The 19,619-nt window shown below is 38.5% G+C and overlaps 1 protein-coding gene across 2 annotated transcripts in view; it reads left to right on the plus strand.

Moving 5' to 3' along the window:
• Nucleotides 1–11,184, plus strand: part of LOC105441628 (mediator of RNA polymerase II transcription subunit 24) — a 30,763-nt gene extending 19,579 nt beyond the window's left edge. The window contains exons 16-23 of one of the 2 annotated variants that reach the window (XM_030974440.1): nucleotides 549–730; nucleotides 2,558–2,862; nucleotides 3,985–4,176; nucleotides 4,836–4,909; nucleotides 6,040–6,133; nucleotides 8,425–8,514; nucleotides 9,115–9,260; nucleotides 10,975–11,184. In XM_030974440.1, the coding sequence (XP_030830300.1) occupies nucleotides 549–730; nucleotides 2,558–2,862; nucleotides 3,985–4,176; nucleotides 4,836–4,909; nucleotides 6,040–6,133; nucleotides 8,425–8,514; nucleotides 9,115–9,260; nucleotides 10,975–11,100 (1,209 nt within the window). In that variant the 3' untranslated portion in view covers nucleotides 11,101–11,184. Of the gene's footprint in view, nucleotides 1–548; nucleotides 731–2,557; nucleotides 2,863–3,984; nucleotides 4,177–4,835; nucleotides 4,910–6,039; nucleotides 6,134–8,424; nucleotides 8,515–9,114; nucleotides 9,261–10,794 lie in introns of both variants that reach the window. The other variant, XM_030974435.1, reaches the window with a different exon arrangement.
• The last annotated feature ends 8,435 nt before the right edge of the window (nucleotides 11,185–19,619 follow it).

The following is a 19,619-nucleotide window of genomic DNA, read 5'->3' on the forward strand; positions in this document are numbered from 1 at the left end:
GCTGAAAAATGAGAGAAACTGTTAAGTGAAATTTTGAGCAGCGACTAAAAATAGGAAAGTTATGAATTATTGACATTGTCATCAGTGAAACAAAAATTGGCAACATTGTGACGTATCTTGCAAGCTTCTCTCCAATTAGCTCTGTACAGAAAATTTTGTAAACTTTCGTTTTCTTAGTTATTGATGACAGGAGAGATTAGTTTCATGCAATAATTATATTGAGAGTGGAAGAATAAAACTTTTTCATTTTCATTTTCTTTAAATATTGCACAAAGCCTCTTGATCCGTACGTTTCAAATAAGTTATTAGGTTTCGATTGGTGATAGCTTGCAATGCAAGCCGTTTTAAGGAGCTTTGCCTTGAGTTTCATAGTAGGACTTTCAATTCATCTGCCATGTGCTTTTACAGCATAAAGTTTCAATCATTTTTGTTTTGTATTCTGTTTCACATATTTGTTACACACTTTGTTAAAGTATTTAAAAAAAATGTTGTCAATTCAAACAGAAGGAGACAGTTCATAATCAAACATCTCTTCATCAATTTCACAGAAACTGGTTGATAATTTGAAGGGGCGTGTTTGCTGTCTGCCGATCTGCTGCGTGGCGTGGCTGTGTAGTCACATGACCTCCCTGTCGACCAATGAGCGCAGCAAGGCTCACAGGCTGCTGCAGATGATGATGACATCGGTAGCGAATAGCGCCACCTCCCTGCAGATGTATGACACTGAGAGGTATGTTATGTGGGGTATCGATTCCTATGATTGTGACGCAATGTAGGTTATAAGGATACCTGTGCATGGACACTTCAGTCAATGTACGTTCCATTGCTGATTGTCAATAGGAGTGTTTCACAAAGACGAAGATCGACTTAAAGTTGAACTTAACTATGGCAGGCCATTTATGCCACTGGTTGCTCTCACCATCGGTCTCTCTATTGTGATCTTTAGGTAATTTTTTTCTTCTTCAATAATGAACTATAAAAAAATGTTAATTCTGTAGATTTGTGACCACGATTGTTGAGAAACCAATGCCAGTAAATGATGAGAGAAAATAGTGGCATGAACGACCTGCCATAGTTAAGTCCAACTTAAAATTGATCTTAGTCTTTGTGAAACTCTCCCCTGGAGTTCCAAAACTGCAAATATTGTGTGCATTATTCCAAAACCCCATTTATTAACTCGTAAAGAAGGCAAATGAGAGTTTATAAGACAACTTTGCTCTTAGGTAGCATGGGAGATAAAGCAAGAGCATGGCAGGACATGCAGGTACTTTACACCACTTAGCCCCCCCCCCCCCCCCCCCCCCCCCCCGCCCTCCCTGTACAAATGGCTGCAGATCTTGACTGTCCATTTATTTTAATTGTCTATGAGATGCCAATCTTGAGACAATTTCTGCTGAAACGATGATCCTATTCAGAATCGCTGTCTGAAAGCAATTTCTGAGGACAAACCAACAGTTCTGATCAACAGACTTTATCCAGTATGTCAAAACAATAAGGCAAATGATCAGCTAGTTTACTATAACCCAAATCTGACTGAGCTACTATATGTTCAGGATAGAAAGACATTGGTAAATAAAATACAATGTGCATTTACCCCTACTTTTCTTTTAAAAAGGTATGCAGCGGTACTCTTTACATGCGTGTCAACACCCGTGCAAAATTTCACGTCGATTGGACTTCCATGGCCAAGATCTTTAGGGGGAGGGGGTGCATGGTCAAATTGATCCCCTTCCCAGTCAAAAATTGCTCTCAGAAAGCCCAGAGGTTAACCCTCTATTAGCAAAATACAATCTCTAATTGAGGAGCTGTAGCATCACATCATAAGCTGCCTACTCTAAAAAAAATGGGCCATTTTTTGTGCCAGAAATACTTAAAGAGAAACTTGAGTTCTGGGGAGAGAAAAACAATAATTTGTGAGCGATTTCATTGTTATTATGCAATTGTGGAAGAACATCATAGAAAAAAGCTCTTCAAAAGACTTCATATTATAAATATGACATGTAACAGCTTAAAAATGTGAGCCTCATTTTTATGCCACATGTTTGTGTAGTCCCGTATACATCTTTCTGTGTACAGTACTTGTTACTTTTACCAAGACTGGGCCAAATTTCTTATCATTTGCACTTGCAGTACATACCAATACTTATAGGCTTTCTTTCACAATGCAATCGCATGACCAGGGGCCCGTTGCATAAAACTTACCATTGATGGTAACTTTGCCATCAATGGCAACTACCATGGTAACAGGGCTCAACAGCCAATCAAAATCAAGGTTTCCATGGTAGTTACCATTGATGGCAAAGTTACCATCAATGGTAAGTTTTGTGCAACGGGGCCCAGAACTCAACTTTGTCTTTAACTTTTTGTGGATTAGAACATTAAATATGAGCCATATTCTGTATGTCAGATGGAAGACTGATTTTAGGTAAAGTCTTTAATCTCAATACAGTATGTCATCTGGGATCTTGAAATTAAAAGCTATTTTCAGTTTGTAGATTTATCATTTAAAGAGTTCAGTTCAAAGATTTCAAATTATACCTTAATCTTTTTTTTCCAGGAATAGCCTCATGACAACGATTGTGAAGAAGATGTCCACCTCAGTGCTAGGCAGCGACTCCAAGATCCACAGGGAACCCGCCTCCGTCGTTGCACCTGGCCCCACCCTTCCCCCTGAGCCGAACACGGCCTCTCTCGAGACCCTCACAGGAACCTTCAGGGCCATCGTCCAGAGGGGCGTGGTCGACAAGAAGAGCTTGACCACCATGGATGCTCTGCTGACCAGTGGGGGTGCTCTATGGTTCTGTCGGAGCATCGTCTTGGAGCTGACCTCTCTTCATAGGAAGGATGACCTTACAACCGCAGGTAATATGTATACATATATATATATATATATATATATATTTAATATTTTTTATGAGAGCAACAATTTTGTTGAGATGGTTTGACCGTTTGATCGGCTTTTTTTTATACACACTATGTTTGTACATGTTTAAAAATGTGCTCTCTTTGCAATACTGTAAATGCAGAAATATTTGCGGTACATTAATTTTTGCAGGTTGCGCACTAGGATCGGCAAGTGCGAATTTTAGAACTCGCAAAAATATAAGCATGACTTCTTTTGTTTGTTTTGAACGTCCTGGATTGCGTGCAACAGGAATTTAAGGACCCCCGAATATGTTTTGTGGTTGCTCAGTGTGAAAAAACTGATCACTCGGAAGGAAATAACAGCGTTTACAGAATCTTATATACCTTTTAGAACAGTAATACCTGTAGATGTAGAAGTGAAGGTTTGTGTAATATACAGGTGTGATCTAGAGATAAAGGAACCAAATTGGTGTATTTTGGCATGATCAGAGGTTTTTGAATATCCTTAAGAAGTTATGTTGACTTGTGTTAGTGGAATTGCATTTTGATATCGAGTGTCAAGAAGCATTCATGAATAGGTGATTGTGTAGGAGGAATTGAAAATCATTGCCAAAAGGTATTTCAAATCCTTTGAATTCAAACTAGATACCAGTATTCATCGTCATTGGAAAGCTAAGCGATTACTGTAATTTGGTTGTTGTTGACATGATGATTTTAGTTTTTCAGAATCGCTGGTCAGAGGATTTTTCTCTGCTGATAACTGACTAATCCTGATCAACACAAACCTCATGTAATCCTATTTTCATGCTCCTTTATCAAGTGTCAAGAAGCATTCATGAAGGGGTGATTGTATAGGAAGAAATGATTATACATCATATAAGGCTTTGGAATATTCAAAATTATATATGGATAAAGAAATTTGTTCAAAGTTTTATCTAGTTGTGTTTGAAATGTTAGAGCATTTAGCATTGCCTTTCATTTGACATTGCTATTTTTTCACATGAGAATCACAAGGATTATAAAACTCATAAATTATTTTTCTTTTTTTAAAAGGACTCCACTCTCTCTATAATTTGATTAGTCAAGCCGCAATTTTTCTTTACTTTCTGTTGCAAACAGTTGAGATTGCTGTGGCCCTCTTCCAGGTGGACATTGAGCAGATGACCCTGACCCTTCTGCGACGGGTCATTCCTCGTCTCCTGGCTGACCTGTCCAACATCGACCGCTTGTCCAACCCCCGTGGCAAGGCTCTGGCCAAGCTGGTGGTCTGGTGTATAGCAGCAACCCTGACCAGTCAAAACAGCTTCAGAGGTAAGACCAATTTGGTCGTTTATGGACCACCTAAGGACATTTTTACACTTGAGGCCATACCGCTTGAAACTAAAATCTCCATTGCAGAGTTAAATGCAAAGGCCCGAATTCACAAAGCAAGGTTTGAGCTCAGACCAAGGTTTGAGCTCAAACCTCCTTTTGTTTCGCCAAACCTCCTTTTGTTCTTTACAAACCAGGTTTGTAAAAAAATGCGTAAAACGCGTCACATGACGTACGAAAACCAAGGTTTGTCGACAAACCTCCTTTGTGAATTCGGGCCATAGAGTTTACCTGTTTTTTTGTTTGTCTTCCTTTCTGTCTTATTCTCTGTCTCATTCTCTCTCTCTCTCTTTTATCTTGCTCCTCCTTGTATTCCCCCCCCCCCCTCCTCTCTCTCTCTCTCTTTCTCTCTCTCTCTCTTTCTCTCTCTCCCCTCTTGCTGTCTCTTTCACGACTTTCCCTATAACATGTTCTTTCTGTCATATTCTATCCTTTTCACCATCTCTCTTTTATATCGCTCTTCCTTGTCTCCCCCTCTCTCTCTCTCTCTTTCTTTCTGTCTCTCTCTCCCTCACTGTCTTTTTCAATCCTTTCTCTATCCCGTGGTCAAGGTTCTTACCCTGCATTTTCTTTTATTTTTTCACTTTTGAACAACGCAGATTCCAAGTCCAAGGAAAGTCCATCCAGAATCGTAAGAGGGCGCAAGAGAGGAAGAGGAGACACTGAAAGAGAGGTAACCTTTCTAATTCTTCTTCAACTAAAGTTTATTATTCCATTCTGATCTTGCCTTCCCTAAAAAATGTACGAGAGATGATATTAACCATGAAGTTGGTAAAAGGATATTTCAAATCCTTTGATTTCAAACTTGATACCAGTATGCATCATCATAGAAAAGCTAAGTGATTACTGTAATTTGGTTGTTGTTGACATGATGATTTTAAGTTTTTCAGAATCGCTGTCTGAGGATTTTTTTCTCTGCTGATAACTGACTGATCCTGATCAACACAAACCTCATGCAATCTTATTTTCATTCCACTTTTTTGTTGCATCACGTAATGAAGGAATGATATTTCCATTATTTGAATGAAGAAAAAAAACACCCTTTTGTGATTAATTACATAGAATAATATGATTAAAAAAGAATGTTTTTGTCAGAATAGAAGATTCTTATTTCTTTATTTCATTTTTATTTTTTGCTTTGTTTTTGCTTCATGTCATTTATTGTGTTATTATCCATTCTCTCTCATATCCCTCTCTTTCTCTATCTCTCTCTATATGTTTCTCTGTTTTTCTCATACTCCCCATCTCTCTATCTCTCTCACCCCCCTATTTCTCTCCCTCTCTTCCTCATTATATTTTGTTCCCTTTTGCTCTATCTCTCTATTTTTCTGTCGCATGCTCTTTCACTTTCTCAATCATTATTTCTTTTCCTCTTCCTCTCCCTTACTCTTTATATTATGTTTTCTCTTACACTATCTCTCTATTTCTTTCTTATTCTCTCTTTTGCTCTCTCTCTCTCTCTCTCTATCATTCTTTCTCTTCCCCTCCCTCTCTTCTTTATATTTTGTTCCCTTTTGCTCTATCTTTTTATTTCTCTTTCACTCTGTATCTCTCTCTTTTCTTTTCCCTCTCTTCCTCTTGCTCTATCTACCTATTTTCTTTCTTGTGCTCTCTTCACTCTCCCCCCTCTCCCCCCTCCCCTCTCTCTCCCCCCCCCCCCCTCTCTCTCTCTCTCTCCCCCCTCTCTCTCTCTCTCCCCCTCTCTCTCTCTCTCTCTCCCCCTCTCTCTCTCCCCCCTCTCTCTCTCTCTCTCTCTCATTCCTTCTCTCCCATTCTTGATCTCTTCTCATCTCCATCTCATAGGAGGCTATAAGTCTAAGAGAGGAGAACCGTCCCTCTAAGCTGAGGAAGCTGCTCAGTACTGCAGAAGAGGAAGGGGCCTCCACTCCCCTCCCAGGTAAGGATGATAACCTCACAATAAGCATCTCGGTTACATCAAATAAATATCACATCGCTACCATTCTTTTAAGATAATGTTGGTTGGTTGGTTTGTTTGTTTTACCTGACTGTTGAGAAAGCATGTGTGTACTTGTAAATAATCAACCAGGGGACTGATGGCTTTAAGTCCTCACAGAGGGACTTAGTGATGAGGATTAATGCCTTACCAAGTGGCACCAGCGCATCGGCTAGGTTTCACACCTCGGATCTCCTGGTTACAAGACCACTGCTCTACCACCACGCCTTCGTAAATGATAATGTAGGGACATGCTTGACATACATTTTGTAGCAACCATTATACAGTGCGTCCCAGAAAAAACGAAACCGAGAAGTATCGATGTTTTATCATAACTTAATCACAACCATAATTAATGAATGATACATATTTGGAAAGCTTAGAGTCTCTTCTTTCAGTTGATGCTACTCACGTGATGCATATTTCACGCATGAGTGATTAAAAGCAATTTGAAGGAAGGAAATCAAAAAGTAATTTGGCGGGCGGTATCTGAATTTCAAAGAAAAATTCATATTTCTAGAAAGTTCATTTTCTGCTCTTTCATATGATACCTCAATCAAGAAAAATGAGCCAGGAATAACAAAGTTCTGTTTGTTTAAATTAGTGCTTGCATTTCCATAATTTTATTAAACGAATTCGTTTTCACTGGCTTCCTGCCGTATCAACAACGGAATTAACAAAAGACTTATCTCCGTTTCGTTAACAATCAGCCGTAGACAAAAGACTTCATGCATGGAAGATTGTCTACGAAACGGAGTAAAGTCTTTTGTCAATTCTGCTATTTGCTACGGCAGGCAGCCAGTGAAAACGAATTTGTTTGATAAAATTATGGAAATGCAAGCACTATTTTAAACAAACAGAACTTTGTCATTCCTTGCTCATTTTTCCTGATTGAGGTGTCATATGAAAGAGCAGAAACTCAACTTTCTAGAAATGTAATTTTCTCTTTGAAATTCAGATACCGTCCGCCAAACGACTTTTTGGTTTTCTCTCTTCAAACTGACTGTAATCACTCATGCGTGAAATATGCATCATGTGAGTTGCATCAAATGAAAGAGGAAGATCTAAGCTTTCCAAATATGTGTCATTTATTAACTATAAATGTGACTAAGGTATGATAAAACATCGATAGTTCTCGGTTTCGTTTTTTCTGGGACGCACTGTATTACAGAAAGATGTTGTGATATGATATTATAAGGTCACCCAAAGCCTTACTCTCTGAGAGCAAGTGCTGAACTTTTATTTTTCTATTACAGTGTATAAAAGATATTTCTCTTATACCGTGATATCTTTTGTGTGTCTATCATGTATATACTTTGTGAAATATGTAAAGAACCATCCGAGGCATAAAAACTTTATCTTGATACCAGTATGCATCACCATAGGAAGGCTAAGTGATGACCATATTTGGGTTGTTGTTGATATGATGACCAAGTCTATCAGAATCGCTGTCTGAGGAATCTTCTTTGCTGATAAATGACTGATCCTGATCAACACACACCTCATGCAATTTTATTTTCATTCCCCTTTTTCTTTCATATCACAAAATGAAGGAATTATACATGTATTTTCATTATTAAAATTATCATTTACATACTGGTAGTTAAGAAGAAGGTTTGGTTCTGGTTAAGGTTGAAAATAGGTGTAAGCTTTCTCATTCTTGTTATGTTAGTTTAGAAGATTATCAAAATAGTAATGCCTGCTGGAAAGGATTGCTCTTTCAAATAATCTCATATTCAAAATATGGCCAGAAATACTTTCACGGTGCATGTGTGTGTCATCCCTCTTACCCATTTATGTGCGCAGAGCTAGGGAATACCAGCAGATTATTTAATTTTGTGTTATTTTTTGTATTATTCCAAAACATGAACGTATACACTAATTTGTATATGTGATACATTATCAACCTTTCCCAAGGGCTTTTCACAGTTTCTTTCACAATGTAATCACATGACCAGGGGCCGTTGCATAAAATTTGTTATCAATAACAAATGCTAAATTTCTATGACAAATTTGTTCTCAGCCAATTAAATGCCTTGTTATCAAAAGCTTGTAACAGCTATCGTAACAAGTTTTCATGAAACATGGCCCCAAACCCAAATTTATCTTTAATTATTCATAACCATTTGCAGGTGCTAGCTCTTGAATAGCATTAATACTGCAAGTTCTGAATGTTACCTGAAAAGCCAACATGAAGATCGATTTTATTTTTGTTTTATTCCTTCTTTCATAAGCTGGTAGTGTGAATGTGAGTACAGCAAACAGCAGCTTCCTGGTGATGCAGGCACAGCAGCAGTATGTAGAACCACTTCATGTTGCTCTTGGTAAGTAGAAATTTGTAGATTAGCAGAAGCGAAGATGGTGGGTGTCGTGATGATAATGAGGATGATGATAGTAAGGATATAATGAATATTTCATCTGTTCAGCGCCAGAAGGGAGTTAACTCATATAAACGTTAACACAGAGTGAATGCTCTTCTGGCTCTGAACAGACGGTTTGATGATGATGACGATGATGTTATTGATGTTGGTGATATTAATAATGAATATGTTGATGTCGATGGTGATGGTGATATTGATGATGATGATGATGATGATGATGATGATGATGGTGATGATGATGATGATGGTGATATTGACGATGATGGTGTTCATGATAGGTGATGATGATGATGGTGATTGTTGAGATGATGAAGATGGCGATGGTAATGGTGATATTGATGATGATAATGATGGTCATGATGGTGATGGTGATGATGGTGATATTGATGATGATGATGGTGTTCATGATAGGTGACGAGGATGATGGTGATGAATATGATGAAAGTAGTTATGATGACATTATAGCTACATGCAGTTACGAATAAGTGCATTTTGCCATGACCAATTACCGAATACACCCCTCTTTCTTTTTTCTCATTGTAGTCTCTGCATTCAGACTCTTTGCATCCATCTTGGCATCGGGCATCATCAACCCAAGAACAGAGTTCATCCTCTCCTTCGTGCAGGAGGTTCTCTACTGCGGGGAAACCATCAGCACCAATGTCCTCCAATTCATGCCTGTTACCATGGTAAGATAACAGTTCTGATTTATGCCCTGGGCCCTGTCTTACGAAGAGTTGCGATTCATCTAAATCAATCGTAAGTCCTCCAATGAATCGCAAGTTTGCAGTCTCCTATCTCTTATGAACATAGTTGCGATTGATATCAACTCTTTGTAAGACGGGGCCCTGGGCTTTATTTTGTCAAAGATACAGGGTTAGGGTTCTGGTTCAATTTGGTTCTCTTCTTAGGTGAAACTATCGGCTCTAAAGTCCCTCAGTTTATGCATGTCACCATGGTAAGAAAGCAGTTCTCCCACATTTTCTCCGGCCTTTATTTTGCCAAAGATATAGGATGAGGGTTCTGGTTCAATTAGGTTTTTTTCTCAGGTGAAATAATCTGCTCTAATGTCCGGTTTATGCATGTCACTGTGATAAAATAAGGGTGATCAGTATATCTTTTGTTTGAGCCCATCTGCACTAGTTTGGCCAGGAGGCATTAGACCTCCATGGGTGATCAATGGCAGGTAGTTATCTCATCAAATCAGCTCTCAATTAACCTAAGAAAAAGGGGACCATGGGTGATCAACGGGTACCGCTTAGGCATTGTTGGCTATATAGAGGGCGCAAGTAGCTACAAGTAGTGCAGTCCCGCCTTAAATGATATTAGTTGATGGCTCCTTCTTGCTCCAAACAGATGACATCCTTATGAGTTACATGTATGGGGCCCTTATGTCCTGGGTTCCTGTCACTAGTGTCGAGTCAGGGGGTTTAGGGTTACGGTTAGGTATTGTGTTTGGTCTAGAGTTGAGGTTAGGAATTTGGTCAGTGTAGGAAGTAGGCCGTAGAACATTTGTCAGTGGGGCAGTTTTAGAACCAATCAACATTTTCCTTTTTTTTAAATACCATATCCGCCGAAAATACTACGTTGTATCTATGGAAAGCGGAATGAATGAAATATAAAGATATAATACAATGTTTTCCCTTTTATTATTGCACAAAAGCATATTAAAACCTCATTTTAATAATTGGGGCAGCGCCAGGAGCGTCACAACGTGACGGACATGTGCGCTACATACATGTAAGAAGCCCCCATTATTATTATTATTATTATTATTATTTTCCGCACCCCGCCAAATTACGTGTCAACAGGGGTCAAATCCTTTGCCACCAAGTTGCACCTTATACAACAACTGCAATACCATGAGACAAGTGTTAATGATGGATCGTTTTGTCACTGTTTGTCTTGTAAAAAAAAATTGCCAAAAGATATTTCAAATCCTTTGAATTCAAACTAGATACCAATATGCATCATCATAGGAAAGCTAAGTGATTACTGTACTTTGGTTGTTGTTGACATGATGATTTTAAGTTTTTCAGAATCGCTGTCTGAGGATTTTTCTCTGCTGATAACTGACTGATTCTGATCAACACAAACCTTGTGTAATCTTATTTTCATTCACCTTTTTTGTCACATGGATAATGAGGAAGGGCAAGAAACATTTAACTCTGCAAGTTAACTATTGCAACTGAAATGCACTTTCTCTTTTCGTTTATGATCCAGGCCACGCACCTTCTCAATACACTCTCTGGCGTCTTCATGCAGGACTTAGCCTTAGCCATTGGACAGCTTGAGGGACCAACACCAAGGAGGATGGCTGCTAAAGCTCTGTGTCAAACAAGGAGATAATGGAGAATCCAGGACTTGACCCTTAACCCTTGACCCTTGTCCCTTGTGATCCAGGCCACGCACCTTCTCAATACACTCTCTGGCGTCTTCATGCAGGATTTGGCCTTAGCCATTGGACAGCTCGAAGGACCAACACCAAGGAGGATGGCTGCTAAAGCCCTGTGTCAAACAAGGAGATAATAGAGAATCCGGGACTTGACCCTTGACCCTTGTCCCTTGCTACGCACCTTCTCAATACACTCTCTGGTGTCTTCATGCAGGACTTGGCCTTAGCCATTGGACAGCTCGAAGGACCAACACCAAGGAGGATAGCTGCTAAAGCACTGTGTCAAACAAGGAGATAATACAGAATCCAGGACTTGACCCTTAACCTTTGACCCTGCTATAGGTCACTCAGTAGTGACAATCATGCAAGACTTGGCCTTAGCCATTGGACAGCTCGAGGGACCAACGCCTAGGAGAATGACTGCTAAAGCTCTGTGTCAAACAAGAAGATAATAGAGAATCAAGGACCTGACCTTTGACCCTTGCTATATAGGCCACTCAGTAGTGACAATGCCAATGCCTAACATTTCTGAAATCTCAAATTGAAAATATGGTTGAAGACCAAAATTTTGGAGGGAATGAAATCGTGCAAGGACCAAAGTTGTGTGAGGACATGTATCGAGGAGATCACTTTGTGGTATACTTGTATATGTATATGTGGTGGTTATTTTGTACCTGACTGCTAAGAAAGTATAAATGCTTGTTAGTAAGCAACCAGACGGTGGACGGTTTTAGGTCCTCTCTGAGGGACCTGGTAATGAGGATTAATGCCTTACCAAAGGGCACTAGCGCTTCGACTTAGTTTCGAACCCGGGTCACCGGATTACGAGACCACTGCTCTACATACTGAGCTATCGCGCCTCCTCTGATTTGTATCAGCTTGCCAGGCTGTGGTCGCAAGACAGGAGATGAGCTTCACATCTAAATGTTGAAGGAAGTTGTGCCAGCTTACAGACAAACTTTTTGTTGTTGCATGAACTGCTTGGATTCTAGCATGTACCTAAGAAGCATCTTGATGTAATTCTTTTAACTAAAAGACCCTTTCGGAAATGAATTGTGGACAATTTGACCATTAGACCATATTTCCTTTATGGACAAAGGTGATGGAGTTATATTGAATAGGAAATGCGAGTGAGATTTGGTGAAAAGGGAGATGGAAAGGGGGGGGGGAGATAGAGTGGAAGAGAGAGAGAGAGAAAGACAGACAGACAGATGGAGGGGAAACATAACTCTTTCCTAGAATAGAATTAGGTAGGCATAGAGTAATCTTCTAATTCATGGATTACATAGTACCTGCATTAGAGGAAATGACGTCGGACTGAATTCGATGTTATGTTAAAAATGTGTGTTAGCTCAAAGCTAATACCCGGTATATCATTTAAATCTATCTTGTTCCACTTTTTGTTCTGCATGGTTACCATTGCATGTATTTTATCTTTTGTTTGTGAAAAATTTGCATTGGGTTCATAAAGATCATCAAGAGGCTCTCTTGAAGTCTCATTAGGGAAGTTCCCTCTTGACATCAAGGGTGCTGCTTGGAGAATGCTAATGTCACAACAGTTTGATAGAGATACATATGTAGAACACGGCTCAATATTCTATTTATTCTAAACCTTACACTCCAGGGCCGGTATTCAATTCAATATTTAGACTAAGTAAGAAATTTACCAAGTTAATGGCTAAGCTAAGAAGTTTACTTATCTTGTATTTAAATCACATTTTAGACTTTTACTAACCTGAGACAAAATCTAAGCAAAATACTTACTGATAAGCAATGTGACACCACATGGTCAATCAAAAGTAATGCGCAATTAACACGTCGCTATAAATGCGCGCCAATATAATTGTGCGCAGGGTATAATACTGCATAAAAAAAAACATATGCCTGCCAATCAAGGCCTCCAAATAATTGGCTTAGGTCTGGTAGGGTGTCATAAATTCAGGGTAAAATACTAACCGGTAGCCAAAAGTTTGAATTGAATACCAAAAATAAAAAGTATCTTGTCTAAGCCAAGTACTAAGTAAAAAGCTTAAATTTTGTACTTGAGTATTTATTTGAATACAGGCCCAGTGCCCCATTTCACAATCAGTGACAAATGACAGTTTTTGTTATCAGCTAGTGAAATCCTTGCTTCTGATTGGTCATCAACAGATTTGTCACTGATTTTTGTCATTTGTCATTGAAAAAAAAGGCTCTGTGAAACAGGTCCCTGGTGTTATCTGTCCTGCTGACAAACCCTGTGCAAGATGCATTTGTGAACAAGCATGTCTATCTGCTTTGCTGAACCATCATTTTTATTTTATATATTGATCATGTACATTGTAAATAAGTAATGTAATAAATGAATATGCAATCTCAGCAAACGTATTAACTTCATGTGTTTCTTCTTGTGTGGCTAAGCTGTATGAGAGTGAGAGTAATTTACAGGTATAATTTGATATATATATGAAATGAAATTGTTGAAAGTGCATAGCAAGATAACCGAGATTGAAAACAAACACCAAGAAAAAATATGTAAAAGAGATGAAAACTTTTTTTCCAATTTACATGTACATCAAGTGTTTTCAATTTTTACTCTCAATATCAAGAGAAAACAGAGACTGAAAGTAATGTTAGTATTGTTCTTTTGGGGCTTTTATCATTCTCAACCTGCTTTCTCCCCCTCCCCATCCCTCCCCTCTCTCTATCTCTCTCTCTCACCCCCCCCCCCCCCCCCACAATCACACTCTCTTGCGACCTGACCTACTTGTTGTTACATGAAAAATAACACATCACCTCTTTTTTTCTTCTTCTCTCTCTCTCTCTCTCTCTCTCTCTCTCTCTCACTCTCTCTCAACATAACAACACGTAGCCATTTCATATAACAATACATATGGAAAATGTAATACTCGCTACCGAAGAGATGCAGATTGCAATACCAGTTACATATAGTAGGAGACCAGCCTGTAGGTCCCGTGACCAATCTCGGGGAACAAAGGTTTGAAAGTGTTTTTGTGTTCCCTGATGAATACCGAACAATTTTGACTTGGGCTGCCCCTTGAAAATCCCAGGCATTTTCGTGAGGGGTCAACAAAGGTCATATAGGGTAGAAATTCAAATAAATTCCAATCTTGTCGATATGCATTTCAAACTACTCGTCTGGTCATGAGGATTGAAAAAATGTATAGTTTGCTATACCTCCGACCTTAAATGAGGGCGCTATGGTCAAAAACGTTGAAAGGTCAACACACTTTTGACTGGTGGTCAAATTCACCAACACGGTTAACCTTATCAAATTTCATATCAAATTACTCGTCTGGTCATAAGGATTACAAAAATGTATAGTTTGTTATACCTCTGACCTTAAGTGAGGGCGCTATGGTCAAAAAGGTCAATGCACTTTAGACTGGTGGTCAAATTTACCAACACAGTTAACATTGTCCGATTCTAATGATTTTAGTGTCTAATAATATGTTTTCTGACATAAAAAATTCAACTAAGCAACTTTTAAAACCAAAAGTGGTTGCCATAACCTTGAAATTTCCCTCAAACCCATGGATAAGAAGTTATATGTTTGTCACCGAAACGGCAGCCATTTTGAATGTACATGGTCAAGATAAGTACTTTTAATTTTGAAAGTTGTATAGTTGAATTTGCCGTGTCAGAAAACATATAAGACACTAAAATCATTAGAATCGGACAATGTTAACTGTGTTGGTAAGTTTGACCACCAGTCTAGAGTGCATTGACCTTTTTGACCATAGCGCCCTAATTTAAGGTCGGAGGTATAACAAACTATACATTTTTTGAATCCTCATGACCAGACGAGTAATTTGATATGAAATTTGATAAGGTTCACTGTGTTGGTGAATTTGACCACCAGTCAAAAGTGTGTTGACCTTTCAACGTTTTTGACCATAGCGCCCTCATTTAAGGTCGGAGGTATAGCAAACTATACATTTTTTCAATCCTCATGACCAGACGAGTAATTTGATATGCATATCGACACGATTTGAGTATATTTGAATTTCTACCCTGTATGACCTTTGTTGACCCATCACGGAAATGCCTGGGATTTTCGAGGGGGCAGCCCAAGTCAAAATTGTTCGGTATTCATCAAGGAACACAAAAACACTTTCAAACCTTTGTTCCCCGAGATTGGTCACGGGACCTACAGGCTGGTCTCCTACTAATACTGCAGAGGTCAAATAACAATTGACAAAACGGATCATATTAATATGAATTGTATGTCATACAGCAGGCCAGACATACAGGTACATGTACACGTACATCCGTAATATATCCCAAACAATCTCTAAGGTTATAACTGTACAAGGATAGGTCGAAAGTAGAACTTACAGGTGCATGAGGAAAGCAGACTGAGACAGGGAAGAAGTCGAATTGCGAATTATATCAATGCCGAAAAGGTTTCTTGGCTTAAAAAAAGAAGGAAGAAGAAAAAAGTTCTTTCTCCATGTAATATAAACCCGGCATATATACGTGATTGATTCACGTCAGCTCCATACATGTGGTTTACGATCGCGTTTAACGAGGAACAGAACTTCGGCATCAGTAATGCAAAACCTCCCTCCAATTATTGTAAGCGAGAGGTACAATTTAAATCAAATAAAGTATACCAGTTATCAGAGATATCGTAAGTTAACGCCGACATTTATGTGATGCATAGGGTGACGGCAAGATAGCGCACGAACTCACAAACCACCAAGGGTTTGGGTACAGGAATAGATGAATTTTGTACCATGAATAGAATTGAACTGAATTGATTAAATCACGTTATAAATCGCATCAGCCTTAAAGGTACTATGTCCCATTTGCAGACCCCAAAAATGAAAAGGTTAAATTCCAACGGCATTTGAAAGATAATACTGATTTAGAACTTCCCTGAAAAAGGTGGGGTTTGAAAATGTCTTCAAGTGAAATTTTAACGACTATTATTTATCAAATCGACTTATGAGCTATAGAGCAAATAAGTAATAGTCTAGATTTTCAGACCATTGTACCGAATGGTTTATACGTTTTATGCTGTGCAAAGATTCAATCAGTTTAATCTTGGCCATTACAAGAAGTGGGTTATTGTACTAGACAAAATGATGCTCATGTATCCTTTACAACTCATTTTATGTATCATGTTATTACCAAAGAAGAAAAAAAAGCCAGTCAGTCACTTAATAGTGTCTGACAGTGAAACCTAGCAAGTAAACGGGTTTCCTTGCATAATTTGAATATTAGGACACTGCTAACGTTTAAATTGCACAGATAGGACATACATGACATATTCATAATTCCTGCAAAGTTCTACAGAATTTGAGGTTGGCTGCAAAAGGGACATAGTACCTTTAAAAGACTCCTTTTCTGCAAGGCCGTGTGAAAAACATAAAACAGAATCATCATACAGATAACAAATTGAATATACATACAAAGGAAAAACAACCTAAAGATGATATAAAATAAAGTGAAAAGAGAAGGATAATAATTATGTAAACAAGAACTACAGACATAAACGTATGATATAAAAAGTGTCATATGAATGAAAAAATAACAATAAAATGATATTAAAAACTAACACATAAAATAATAAACATAAATAGGCTTTGTTTATCAGAATAAGACGAATAATTTAAATTTGAAAGAAATGCAGGGGCGGAACCAAAAAGGAAAGGGGCCGATAAAATATCCGGACATTAATCTAAAAAGAAATCTCTACCAAAACACGACTTCGGGAATCCCAACGGTTGTCTCTAGTGGCAGTTCTGAAAAAGGGATTCACAGAATATACCGATTAACAAAAAAATCATGGGCCTTTAAAAGCATGGGGGCGCCCTCCGTTAAATGTCACCCTGTGGATAATCCGCTATTCACACAACTTTTGGCACAACTATTACAATGCGCCTTTAAAGCTTTTAGGCTCTCTATCGCACCGCGTCGAGACAAATTCGACACGTACTTTCAACAACTCGTCAGCACTTTTCACTGAAGTTTATTATAAACAAATCACTCATGATGTGAAGGGGTGGTTATCTTTGTTTAAAGACAGTACTGTTTATTGGGATGAGTTTTATATTGTTTTGAAAATGTATAAGCTCGTAATGATATAATCTTTTTGATGGAATCCATCAATAAACTATTTTGTGATAATGCATAAATACTAACGTAATAATATACAACCGCAAATTATGTCTCCTGACCACCGTGTTTCTGTTTTCAGTCTCTAGGTAGATTTAATCGTCCTCTCATTGGTTTCAACTCTACTCCCTTTAACACATGTTGAACGCTTGTCTTGCTTTATGGGATAAGTAATGATTCTGATACGAATGATTTACTAAATTCAAAATAAATAGAAATAGTGAAAAACGTTCACATGCCGACAAAAAGAACATAATTGACACGCAGAAAATATTTCAAAATGATCTGAATGTCACTCACAGTGACAAAAAACAATAAATATATGAAGTAAATGGGATCAAGAGCTGTCGGCGAAAGCAAAGGTAGAAATAGATATTATGGAGATAATTATGAAATGATGATATAATGCAGGACACTTTAATAGACAGAGATTGAATATAATAAAGTTTTAAATGCTGAAATCATGATAAACTTTGGCACTGTTTGAAAACAGATGCATAAATCGTATTGAGAGGAAAAGGATATAGCGGAGATTGATAATATTTATGGCTGTAAATTTGTAAATTTTGGCTTTAATTGGTACCAAAACTTAAGATTGAGTGTTGCCGGAAAATGTTTTTATGCCGAGGGTAACGTCAATACGATGACCTACCTTTAGAGATTAAATTGTCAAATAACTTGAATAAATTTATCAAAAATTTTAACATAAGCAGTCAATCAGTTGCTCTGATCTCTAAAGGGATATGTCTGTTTTGTCTATGTAGTTGTGGGAGGGGCGGGCAAATTGGTGGATGCGAACGAGAACAAGGTCAATATAGACTAGGATTGGAAGGGGGTCCCATCACCCCATCTCCTCCCCTTTGCCCGTCTCCCTCAATTCCATTTTTTTTAAATTCACCATTCGATTTAAGGGCACATGCAACCTACAATGCCCTCAATACATTATACTGGTGCCACTGGAAACCTAGCGCAAGGATAGAGAGAGAAAATGAGAGCGGAGGGGGGGGGGGTCCGTCAGGGGCGGATCCAGCTGGCGGCGAGGGAGGGGGCCCAATTCGTGAGAAAAAAATTAGCGGCGACACAGCTACCGGCCGAATAGGAGTGGGGGGGGGGGGAGTTACAGCTCTATTTGTTTACCCCCCCCCCTTTTTTTTTTAACATTAAAGAAAATCACCTTTGTTGTTTTTGTTGGCAGGGGGGCGTCTCTTCTTCTTTTTGAAGGTAAAATTAACGTTACCATCTTCTTTGTTTACCTATTTTGGGGGGAAGGGGAGGAGGCCCGGGGCCCCTCCCCTGGATCCGCCACTGGGGTCCGTATACTCATGTTGATCATGATTATCACATGGTGATGCATGTTTATGACATGAGGTGGGCGTGACAACAATTAAAGTCCCCGGGGTCGCAATTAAAAATCTCCATTACAATTGTTATGCTCCCTACCTAGCCTCACCTCTGACACACCTTTCAGATCGTACGTGAAGTTGTGCGAAGTGAAAAAAAGAGCAGAAACATGACAAAGGCGCGCCATCAATATTATCCCGTTTAAAATAGCTGTTTGGGAATTTATGATATGGAGTATGTGAGTTTCATCTCATGCGTTTTCACACAAATATAGGGGCTGGCCATATACATCGTCCTCTAAAAGTCTACCTGGTCCGACATGTTTGAAGACTATTAAAGCGGAAGACGAAGAAAAAAGAGGCCTATACTAACATGCTGAGCCTGATAGAAAAGATAATATTATAGTTATAATGTTATGTTTCATTGTTAACATGTGTCAAACGAAATGGATGATTACGAGGATTTGTGATGTTAAAGAAAAAAAAAGAAGACTAAATATAGGATGGAGATGAAGATGAAGGCAAATATGAAGAAGAGAAGAAGAAGAAGAAGAAGAAGAAGGAGAATGCAAAAAAAGAAGAAGAGAAGAAGAAGGAGAAGAAGAAGGAAAAGGAGACGAAAAAGGCGAAACAAACAGGAGAAGAAAATACAGCAGCTATACAATAAACTAGCACGAGATCTGACGGACGGTATTTCTACTGACCCTGGACCGCCCCCCCCCCACCCCCACCCGCAAAAAAAATCAAAGTTGATATAAATTACGACAATCTTGAACTTGAGGATGGATAAGGTCGAATTGGTATTATTATTCGTTATGATAATGCATTTTTTATTAAATTTTTGCAGGATTTGGTTTCATAGATTCCATTGCAACAAGTGGTTTCGCATTCACTGATAAACAACTAATTTAATTTGCATGAAACGGAACAGATGTACTTTCTAATGGTTCCTATATTTATCTCGAGTTACCAGTAAAAATTCTAAGACTCACGAACAAACCTTGGATGACTGTAGAGGGAAAAAAGGCCCACATTGAAATAAACACAAAGTAAAAAAAACGGAATGCCGTTTTCTCCCATCGTTATTTTTCTTCCATTTTTAAATATTGTATTCGGTTTATTTTTGTTCATTTCTTGCTGTGACATCCTCATTCATTTCCGTTTTGTGTTTCATTGTATTTATGTTATAT

This window comes from Strongylocentrotus purpuratus, unplaced genomic scaffold, assembly GCF_000002235.5.
Source record: "Strongylocentrotus purpuratus isolate Spur 01 unplaced genomic scaffold, Spur_5.0 spur5_contig_866, whole genome shotgun sequence".
In the NCBI taxonomy this organism is placed as follows: domain Eukaryota; kingdom Metazoa; phylum Echinodermata; class Echinoidea; order Camarodonta; family Strongylocentrotidae; genus Strongylocentrotus; species Strongylocentrotus purpuratus.